Source organism: Canis lupus, chromosome 15 (genome assembly GCF_011100685.1).
Source record: "Canis lupus familiaris isolate Mischka breed German Shepherd chromosome 15, alternate assembly UU_Cfam_GSD_1.0, whole genome shotgun sequence".
In the NCBI taxonomy this organism is placed as follows: Eukaryota; Metazoa; Chordata; class Mammalia; order Carnivora; family Canidae; genus Canis; species Canis lupus.
In genome coordinates, this window is record NC_049236.1 from 6,359,478 (window position 1) to 6,370,671 (window position 11,194).

At 47.2% G+C, this 11,194-nt stretch overlaps 1 protein-coding gene across 5 annotated transcripts in view; it reads right to left on the minus strand.

Annotated features, from left to right (window-relative positions):
• AGO1 (argonaute RISC component 1) overlaps positions 1–7,752 on the minus strand; it is a 36,605-nt gene extending 28,853 nt beyond the window's left edge. For 4 of the 5 annotated variants that reach the window (XR_005370173.1, XM_038557923.1, XM_038557922.1 and 1 more), the window contains exons 1-2: positions 7,544–7,752; positions 2,419–2,602 (exon numbers count right to left, since the gene is read on the minus strand). Coding sequence is in view for 4 of the 5 variants with exons in the window: in XM_038557920.1 (XP_038413848.1) it covers positions 2,419–2,602; positions 7,544–7,573 (214 nt within the window). In the remaining variant the exon portion in view is untranslated. The remainder of the gene's footprint in view (positions 1–2,418; positions 2,603–7,543) is intronic. The other variant, XM_038557921.1, reaches the window with a different exon arrangement.
• Positions 7,753–11,194: the final 3,442 nt, after the last annotated feature.

The following is an 11,194-nucleotide window of genomic DNA, read 5'->3' on the forward strand; positions in this document are numbered from 1 at the left end:
AATTTTATGACCCTGATGGTTCCATCCCTCATAGATTGTGTCAAACTTTCTCCTCTACCCTCTAACTCCAGAACCCATTCCTACATTAAAAGCAACTCTACTGACTTTAAAAAGAGTAGTGAAAGACAGGCAAGGCCACCTTCAAGTTCCCAGACATACGTATAAACAAATTTATATATGCATACCTCTTTTCCTTTTTTCCCTCTCACATTTGAAATGTCCCTTCTATATATAATTTTTAAATATATGAAGATTTGTTCAACTTCAGTCATTAGAGAAATATGATTAAGATTAAGCCAAGATTGGGGAGCCTAGGTGACTCAGTTGATAGAGCCTGCAACTCTTGATCTCGGTCGGGGTTGTGAGTTCAAGCCTCACATGGGGCACAGAGCTTACTTAAAAAAAAAAAAAAAAAAAAAGAAAGAAAAAAACTGTGGGATCCCTGGGTGGCTCAGAGGTTGAGCAGCTGCCTTTGGCTCAGGGAGTGATCCTAGAGTTCCGGGATCAGGTCTCACATCGGGCTCCCCACATGGAGCCTGCTTCTCCCTCTGCCTAAGTCTCTGCCTCTCTCCCGTGTCTCTCATGAATGAATAAATAAATTTTTAAAAAATAAATAAAATAAAATAAAATAAAATCGAAAAAAAAAATTAGGAACGCCTGGGTGGTTCAGTGGTTGAACATCTATCTGCCTTTGGCTCAGGGCGTGATCCCAGGGTCACGGGATCAAGTTTCACATCAGGCTTCCCATGGGGAGCCTGCCTCTCCCTCTGCCTGTGTCTCTGCCTCTCTGTGACTCTCATGAATAAATAAAATCTTTAAAAAAAAAAAAAAGGAAGAAAAAAATTAGACCAAGATAGAATTTTCTACTTATCAGAATCCAAAGATCAAAAAATCCAACATACTGTATTGGTATAGATATGGGAAGAGGCACGTGATATTCTGATAATGAGAGTATAAATTGGTACAACTTACCTTAAAAAAAACCCACTGGTAATATTTCAAAATTTCTCAACATAGTATGCCAGCAATTCCACTCCTAGTAATGTATCCTATAGTTACACTCATATTTGAGTGCAAAAATGTATCTATATTTAATAATATTCAACAGTTTCACTTTTGTAGCAAATGTTTAGGCTAAACCTAAACGTTCCTCAATAGGTTTATTAAAGAAGTTATAATACAACCATTCAATGGAATATCTATGGAGCTACGCAAAAGACTGAGGCAGATATACCTGTACTGATAAATACTGTTTACTGGAAAAAAGCAAAGTACAGAACAAGGCATATAGGATTCTAAATTTTGTGTGTTTTAAAAAACGTTTTATATACACATATCCTTGCATACGCATACAAAAATATATGGAAACATACTTAAAAATGGTAACAATGAATCCCTCTAGAGAAAGAGACTAAGGGACTGGAGACCAGGGTAACAGATATTTTTTGCTGCTGTTCTTTTTGCAGTATTTTATTTATTTATTTTTACATTGTGCATATGTAGTTTTCAAGTAATAACAAAATAAGTTAATTTTATTTTATTTTTTTTTTTTAATTTTTATTTATTTATGATAGTCAGAGAGAGACGGAGAGAGGCAGAGACACAGGCAGAGGGAGAAGCAGGCTCCATGCACCGGGAGCCCGACGTGGGATTCGATCCCGGGTCTCCAGGATCACGCCCTGGGCCAAAGGCAGGCGCTAAACCACTGCGCCACCCAGGGATCCCAAAATAAGTTAATTTTAAAAAGAAATATTGCCTCAGGGCACCCAGATGGCTCAGTTGGAAGAGCATGCGACTCTTGTTCTTAGGGTTGTGGATTTGAGCTCCATGTTGTGTGTAGAGATTACTTAAAAATAAAATCTTAAAAAAAAAAGAAATACTGCTTCTTCCAAGGCTAATTTCTCCAACTCTATGTCCTGTAATGTCTTCCTGTCTTAGCAATGAATAGGAACACATTCTTCTCCTCTCTGTCCTATACCTTTAACTAGCTTCTTCTGTTTATAAGCATATCCATGTCTCATTCTTAAAAACTTTTCATTCATTTTAACAAATACCGCAATGCACAATGCACTGTACTAGACCCCAATAAATCCCCTCTAACCAACCATGCTTCACTGTCAAGCTATCTAGAAAAGGCTATCTGCTCTATCCCTACCACATTACCTTCCACTTATTCCTCAACTGACTGTAGTTAGATTACTAGCCCAACTACTCTGCTGAAACTGCTTTGCAAAAGGCACCAATGATCTCCTGATAGCCAAATTCAGTGGTATTTTTCAACGTTTACCTGGAATTTCCTCCTCAAAAAAGTCCTCGAATCTGATGATACCACCCTCTACTGATTTTCTGGATATTCTTTCAAGAGTCTAAAACTCAGTAAAGACTCCTGGACTTGGGACTTAGACATGCATCACTTACCGGTTGACTCTGCGAGGACACTTATCCGGCTTGATATCCACCTCGTAGTGGTAGACATCAATCTTAGGGATGTCCACCTCAAAGTAATTGGCCAGGAGCTTGATTGGTTTCCCCACAGTGCCAATGCCAGGCCGGCGAGGTGCCTGGAACACCTGCTGCAGGGGGGGCAGGTAGGCGCCTGCAGCTACAAGATAAAGAGGCTCATGAGGATACAGTCTCCTAATTCCTTACCATTCTGATCAGAGAAGACACAAGGCCTTCCAGAACAGGAACAATAGAGTATAGGGGCAGCCTCTTTCCTGCCTATCCAAACCAACTGAGGGGTTCTACTGGCTCAGACAATCCATGTTCACTTTTTTTAAACCTCTCTACAGTTAGAAAAATTATCTTTGTTGTCTCTCTATTCATCAAGTGAATACTTAATATGTTTCTATTAAATGTTAAGTAGAAGAGCTAAATCTGGCTCCCAATAATAAAACTTTTTTTCTTGTACCAGGTTAAGACATCTGCCTCCACCAGGTATCTGGTAAACCGAGTAGCTTCTCTTCTCTGCCAGCCAGATGCTCACTTCACTCATCACCATCCTGAACATGAAATAACAACATCTTAATGCTTCTCTGCAATGTAGGCAGGAGGAAAATCCAAAGAAGGTCAGGCTAGTGGGATGTGAGGGAGACAATGTTTTAGAAAGGATGAATGCAACTGAATGGCTGAGGTTGGAGAGACAGAAAAGTAGAAAAGGCTAAAAAAAAATAGAGCTTGGAGACAAAAGAAAGGAGAGAGGCTGAAAGAGGGAGCTGACAAAGAGGCCACAACTGGAAGTCACAGCAGAAAGAGGCTTGATCTAGGAAGGAAGGAAGGCTGGAGTTAAGGCCTAGGCAACATACAGGTTAGAGTTGGGAGTTTGAGCAAGCAAGACTGCAATTGGGGAAACAAAAAAGAAAAGGTTCAAAGGAGAAAAAGCTAGGGAATGAAGACAGGCAGAACACAGGAGAAGGAGTCAAGAACAGGCTAGAGTAGAGGACTTGGGAAGGAGAGACAGCCATTAGCATGCTAGAGAAGACGGAGATACTGGCTCTGAAGAGGAGAAGAGGTGCTCTGCACAGCCACAGCTCCCTCCACACAGAGGGCCCAGACAATAACAGAAGGAATCAATTTCAAGATCGAGCAGGACCCTGGGAAAGGGCTAGGGCAGGGCCAGCTTCCACCACTTTCTCCTCTCTTGCCACCAGCTAGATTGCTGCCCCTAGTTTTATCTTCTAGCTTGAGAGGAAAGGGCGGAAAAAGGGACACTAAGAGAAGCCTTTGTCCACAGCTACTATTGTCCTTGCCAGTAGAGGACCAGCCCAGGTGGGAGGAGAGAGGGATAAACCAGCCCAGAATCTCCCATCATCATAGCTCTGCTTTCACAGTCCGTCTGGCTGGGGGATGGGGCATATCCTCAGCTGGGGGGTCAGGAAGAGGTCAGAACCATTCATGGGAGGGGCATGTTTCCCAGAGCTAAGCGGCTATGTCTCCTAACCACCTGTCAAGCCCAGCCCTATCTGCAGACCGGGAAATGGAGACAGAAAGGGAGGCTCAGCCTGGGGGGGACTTCAAGGAGTCAGCTCCAGGGGGAAGTGAAAGCCTAACTACTAGCACCTGGGTGCCTTCTCCACAAACAGCTGGACAGAAACTGCACACGAGCAACAGATAGATGCAAACACCTAGTGAGACACGTTCCTGTCATGTATACCCAAACACACACTTAGACCTAGATGGTTTACCTTTATACACATACCCCTCACCACTCTAGATCGTGAGTTCTTCAAGAGCAAGGGCTATATCTTGCCTCCTAGCCTACAGGAGGTGTTCAACATAAAGATATTAAATGAATGAACAAACAGATCCACAGACACATCACAAAGAACACACTAACATACATAGCACCCAAACACCTGTAAACTGCTCAAAAACAATGATAAGCCTTGCACAAGATAAACATCCTGGCGGATATAAGAGATATTCTTCCCATCCCAAGCTTTTACATTCCATTCACCTCCTTAGCCTTCTAGGCTGAATAATCTTTTGGAGTCTTGGGAAAAAGACATCCCCTAGAGCTGGGGGCTGGGTAGAAATGATGGGGGATGGGACAGGCACTCTAGCCTCCAAAGGTTTCTCTTCCCCAGAAATAGAACTACACACCAAATTCAGCCTTAGGCACCCTCCACTCCAAGGAGGCTTTGGGAAAACAGGAGAACCCCCACCTTCCTCTTCATCCCCAAACTAGGGAAGGCGAAAGGGAGAACCTCTCTCCCATCCCATCCCCCTGCAAGCCTTAGACAGTACAAAGTTCCCCCCACCTCTTACCCCACCCTGCCCCCAGCTTTCAGTCTGAGAAAGGGAGACACTTCCCTTCAAACCCAGACAGGGACAGACGGCCACTTTGTGATGCAGATGAGGGCCCCAGCACAGAGGACAAAGCTTGGGCCTTGGGGGAAGGGGCGGGGCCCTTCCTTGCAGACAAAAGCAAGGAGGGAGGGGCCATGGAAAGGACACTCCCCCTCCCCCATCCCCAACCAGCCCTGAGAAGGAAAAGTAACAGAGCTCAAAGGCCTGGCTCAGGGATTCCTTCCCTGCAGTTTTGAGGCCCACATACCTCTTTAGGAGCCAGACTGCCTATTCAAAACACAAACTCAAGGCTGGGTTAGCTGTACAGTAAGACTAAAAAGCCAACCTCTTCTAAAAAAAAACTTGTCCACACCTGAGTATCACAAATTACTAAATACCCACATGTATGTGCTTAACCACTTATGTTCATACTGGAATGTGATTCAATTCAATTACTAAATGTGTACTTTGTGTCAGGACCTAGGCATTTGCTGTTTCCACAGGTAAATTAGACATCACCTCTACCGTCCTGGAGCTCCCAATCCAGTGTATGTGCTTAGAACACATCTGAGCACAGAAAGCGCAACAGGACACAAGCCCAGCGAAGCCAGCAGCAGTACCTTTAGTTTTGTGTACTGTGTCCTCCAACTTCCAAGAGAATAGTCTGGGCCTAGGAAGGAGGCAGTTACAGGGTCCCTCCATTCACAGCTTCCAGACTGAATTTTAATTACACCTTTTGATGAGGCAAAGCATGTCCCACTGGCCAACTCCAGATACCAGGCTCTAGTCCCCTTCCTAAAAGCTTATCTCCTATAACAAGCAAGAAAGTCAATTTTTTCATCACTCCAGAGTCCATTAGGAATTCATCAGAATGAAATCATTAGCAGTCTGGTATGGGTGCCAGCTCCCAGCAATCCATCTGGACCTCTGTGACTTACTCCTACTCTAGTACACAGGTTGCTGTAAATAGTCTCTAGCCTTAGAAAACCAAGAGAGTTCCTAGAATGGAGAAAGAATCCTAAGGGAAGGAGAAATAGTTTTCTGAAGTCAGTTGCTCCTTGCACTCTACATGAAGACCTACACAGCCTTTACAAGATTGTTTTTGTTTGGGGGGGAAAGTAGTCACTTATAGATCACTAAATGGATGACTTGAATAAATAAATTGGCAGGAGCTATTTCCCTGAGGGGGATAAGATCTGGCATAAATAGATGATGACTCTTCCACCACCAATGCCAATGAAATTCTTGTCCCAGATGAAATCCACATCCTGAATAGAAATCCTATGTCCACCCCTGGAGCAAATGGAAAGAGATAGTGAGACAAGACCTAAAGGACTCCCAGGTCCAGAATGCTCCTCTGATCAAAGGGTAAAAGACCTAGGACACAAGCAGGTGTCACCATCCCACAGCCCATCCTGGAGACTCTGGTCTTCTTGAAGCTGCCCTACCCCAGTCTCTCCTCAGTTCCCATGTCCCTTCCTCCAGACTGCCTGTAGATAAGGAGAAGTTAAGGCTAACACCTGGGACTCACCAGGGTAAAAGCTATAAACCCCCCCTCTCCCAAACGACTTATTTGTGACAAAAGCCTAGCTCCGCAACCTTGGGTCTAGTAACACGACCCTAACAGTTTCTGGGGAGCAGAGAAACAAAAAAGAAAAGATACCCAGTGGGGGACAGAAGCCACTAAAAATATTAAAGTACAGAAAGAGATTAGGCTGTCACTTGAGGGGACATTTCAACGGAAAAATCATTATCTTTGAATTAAAAGATCCCATCTCTACGAAGTATTGGACCAGAAACGAGGAAACCAGGCAGACAGCCCCTTCCAGGTACACCTGGTACTCGCCTTGGTCTCTCGGTAACCAACACCTTTTGTGAGTCCTCTCTTCAGGGGGGACTTGCCCCCAATACATTGCCTTGGACCCAGTCTTTCCTCACCCCAGGGGCATAAGGCGGCAGCTTCCGTCAACCCGTTTTGGCAAACTGTGACTGAGGGTTTCCAGGATCAAGGAAGAGACCCAGAGACGGGGAAGGGGTCCATTTCTATTTGCACTCTGCCAGCTGAAACTTAGAACGCGCCCCATCAGCGGGCTCCTTTTCCCGAGCCAAACCGGGCGGGGTGGGGGGTTGGGGGATCCGGGCAGCCACGCCCCCACCACGCCGGGCAGCCCCTTCCAAACGCCACCTCCGCGCATGCTCGGGCGCCTCCGCTCCAGCTCCCCCGACTCACGGGGGGGAATCCCGGGCTGGATCCCCACCCACCGCCCCCTGACCCTCGCCCCCGCGTCAGGCCCGGCCGGGGCGGAGCTCACAGCCCAGCTCTGGCGCCTTCTCCCAGGAGACACCAGCCCAGCCCAGCCCCCGCCCCCCGGCAAGCAGCAGCCCCGGGCCCATCTGTGCCGACCCCCTCCTCTCCTGGACACCTGGAGCCCGCCCCCTGCCACCTGCCGGGCCTCTCCCTAGGCCTCCCGGGACCTCCGGCAGTCCTTACGTGCGTCCAGGCCCTCCTCCCAGACTACTTCCCACCTCCAGGAGCGCATACAGCCTCCGTGGGTAAACAGCCCCCGTCTTAGGGCTTCCTTCACAAGGTTTCCCCCGGAACTGCATACAGCCCCCTTCAAACTGGGCCCCCCCATCCCATAAGAGCCCCTCTCCGTACTCAGGAAGCCTTTCCTCACTCGGAAATCCTGTTCTTCGCGAGGGAGTCCCCCGGTCCGCGGAGCACGCACCGGCCCCCACTCAAAGGGGCCCTTACCTGCTCCCGAGGGTCCCGCTTCCATCCCATATACCCGTGCGGAGGTCAGGCGGCCTGGAGACTGTGGAGCCCAGAGTGAGGGGCCTAGGGACCCCGCACTCCGGCTGCTCGGGCTTCCGGGCCGGGCTCGGCACCCCCCCCAAGCCCGGCCGCTCGCGCCGCTGCCCCCGCAGCCTCCGTTGCCGCCGCCGCCGCGGAGCCTGCAGCAGCTCCCCCTGCGAGCGCCCGGCCAGCTGCCAGTGCGCAGGCGCGACCGCCAGGCCCAGGGGGCGGACGGGAACGAGTCAAGCGGGGCGCTCCGACGGCAACAAAGGCCAATGGAGAGGGGCGGGAGCGCCGGGGACCCGAGGCAGCGGCCCCTGGCGGTCACCCATCGCCATGCAGCCCGGCGGGAGGGCTCCGGTAGAGGCGCCGTGGAACCTCGCCGCGGCGTAAGCGGGGTGGGGCGGCGGGGGGGTGTCCCCCCGCCCGCAGCGGCCTCTGGTCCTGTGTCTCTTCCCCAAACAGGTCCCTCCAAGCCTACACACCACACCGCCTTCACCCTTTGCACAAGCCACCCGCACATTACGGGAGCCCCACCTCATTCCCAGGCCCCCCTCTCGCACTCGGAGCGCCCCATCACCCAGGGGCCCTGCCTCCCACCTCTCCTCCCAATCACCCTCATCCTTCAAGCCTCGGCTGCAAAGCGACTGCCTCCGCGAAGCCTTTCTCCGTCCCTAGTCACTGAACTCACTGACGCCACCCCCTCTTCCAGGCCGAGTGCTGGGCGCTGGGACCACAGACGAAAGAGACCCTGCCTACCCTGGAAGATGTCACAGTCTCAACTTAAGTAAGGCATAGAGTTCTATCTTCGGGACCTGGGAAGCACCTGCCTCTCCTTTCTCATCCCTCTCATGAGGGGAGAGCTTACCCCTCAACTCAATCTGCTTCTGTCCTCACCACGTCATTTAAAATACTTTTTGTGTCAAAATTCAAAGGAAATTTTTTGATTCTTATTTCTCCGCAGCATCTGGCACTGGCCTCTCCTTCCTTTTTGAGCCTTACTTGGCTTTAGAATTTTCTGAGCTCTCCTATTGCCCAAATCTTTGTCAGTCTTCTTGAAGGGCCCCATGTTGCTTTTTTGCCCCATTAAATAACAGTGTTCACTGTGGTTTCAAATCCAGCTCTCTTCTCATTCCACTCTGCTTTTCCCTTGCAGGTTTGATCCTTCTTATGGCTCAACTATCCCTCCAAATCTCGATCTCCAGCCATGTCTTAGACTCATATTTCCAAATGTATGCTGGACAGCTCCACCTGGATCTCCAGCACTGCTAATTTGAAGTCCAAAATCAAACTCTATCTTTCCCCCACAAATGTGCTTGTTCTGTACCTCCCTTCTCTACAAATGGAGACGATTTCCAGAAATAATAGTTTCTCTCCCTTGCTTCTTGCCCCCATTCAGCTGTTCACCAAGTCCTGACATGTTTACCTCCTGACTTGCTCTCACATGACCCTTCACCATTCTGCAGGCTCCTTGTGCTACTGCAGATCCTTGGTGCTGGTACATACCTTGCCAAAAGTAACATAGCCACTTCCTTGCTAGTCTTGCAGTTTCTGGGAACATTTCTCTCATTCAGTTTGCGGCAGTTGAGAGGTGGTAAGATACCCACTTCAAACATCACGTTCCCATATATTCATATGTATTCATCCATATGTATTTTCTAATGCCTACTTTACACTAGATGCTATGCAGAGGGCTAGAAACTAAATAGATCATACCCAGTCCCTACACAGAAGGAGATTAATTTCTGACACTTACCATAGTGTGCCTTGCTTCTCTGCAGCAGGGGTTCTCAAATAAGCAAGCATCAAAATCATCTGGAGAGCTTGTTAAAACATTGCTGAGCCCCGCCTCCAGAGTTTGTGATTCAATAGGTCTTGGGTAGAACCCAAAAATGTGCATTTCTTTTTTTTTTTTCAGGATGCATTTCTAGTAAGTTGCTAGATGAGGCTGCTGCTGCTGATCTAGGGATGAACTGCTCTACAGCATAAAGTTAAGAAGAAAGGCTCTAGAGCCAGCCTGTTTTGGCTTTAATCCTGGTGCTGCCATTTACTAGCTATGTAATAACACAGAGCAAATTACTTACTTTCGCTGTGTCTCAATTTCCTCCTTCCCCATTTTCAGGGATGGAAATAGCACCTACCTCAACTGGGCTGCATGTAAAGACCTTAGAACAGTACCTAGAAGAATGCAAAGTATTAGCCCATACTGTAATCACTGTCTGCCTCTTGTACTATATTCTAAGTTCCTGAAGAAAAGGGACCAAATCAGATGCATCTTGTCCCCCTTTAGTGCCTGGAACAAGCTGTGCCTAGAATTATCAATGAATATGGGCTGATCTGAATCAAATAGATGGCATCAAAACATCCTCAGAAATAGCAAGACCTTTGCCTTGGTATAACTAAGCTAGAAGCTCAGCATTCCATTAGAAGAGCTGGAATCCCCTGTTCTAATTACCGTCTCTCACTTAACTTTGCAGAAAGGCATTGGCCACTATCTGGCTCATCTCCAAAGTGGCCAGTGAAATCAAGCCTGGCTCTGGCCTTCCTGAAGACCATCTCCACCATCAGGGGTTTCACCCCAGGCTAAGTAAAGAGGTAGAGTTTAAGGGAGATTCTCATAGCATTCTGGTATTTTTAGGCAAATTTCTTCCAGTAACTCCTGATGTACTTTTCTCAAAAAGCTAGTGGTCCTTGGCTATTTGAAGTCCAATCCTTGCATCGCAGTCCACTACTAAATCACACTCAAAAGCCTCTGTCATGTGGGGCCAGAGCCCAGGTCTTTCCAACTATACACCTTCTCTACAGCCAGAGTTTCCTAGCCATAAAACAAGAATGGCCTGGGGAAAAAATTGCACCTCCATCTTTATTTTCCTCTTTTTATATTTATTTTTTTTAAAGATTTTATTTACTCATTCATGAGAGATACAGAGAGAAAGGCAGAGACACAGGCAGAGGGAGAAGCAGGCTCCACGCAGGGAGCCCAACGTGGGACTTGATCCCAGAATTCTGGGATCATGCCCTGAGCCAAAAGGCAGATGCTCAACTGCTGAGCCACCCAGGTGCTCCTCTTTTTATATTTAAAATACAATCTAGGAACAATGGGACCAAGGACCATCTATATTTTCCTCTTTTACGTTTAAAATACAGTCTGAGAACAATGATATCAAGGTACATAACAGACAAGAAACAAATCATATACCCTACTATCAGGAAATGAATCACCAACAACTCAGGCATGCACCATCTCTTTTTATCTATAATAAAATATATTTCCTATCAAAAAATAATAAAAAAATAAAATATATTTATTTCAGAAAATAATTTTAAAAATCAGAAATGAACAGTGATTAATAAATACCAACTGGTACTTTGAAAAGACTTATGAAGTTAGTAGACCTTTTAAAAATTACTTTTTAAGAAAATTTAGTTGAGAGTGCACATACATGAGCAGGGGGAGGGGCAGAGGGAGAGAGAGAATCTCAAGCTGACTCCACATAGAGCTCTGAACCAGAGGCACTGCTCAATCTCACAACCCTGAGATCATGACCCAAGTGGAAATCAAGAGTCTAACACCTAACCAAGCCCCCGTAAGGCCCCCCCAAAATTGCT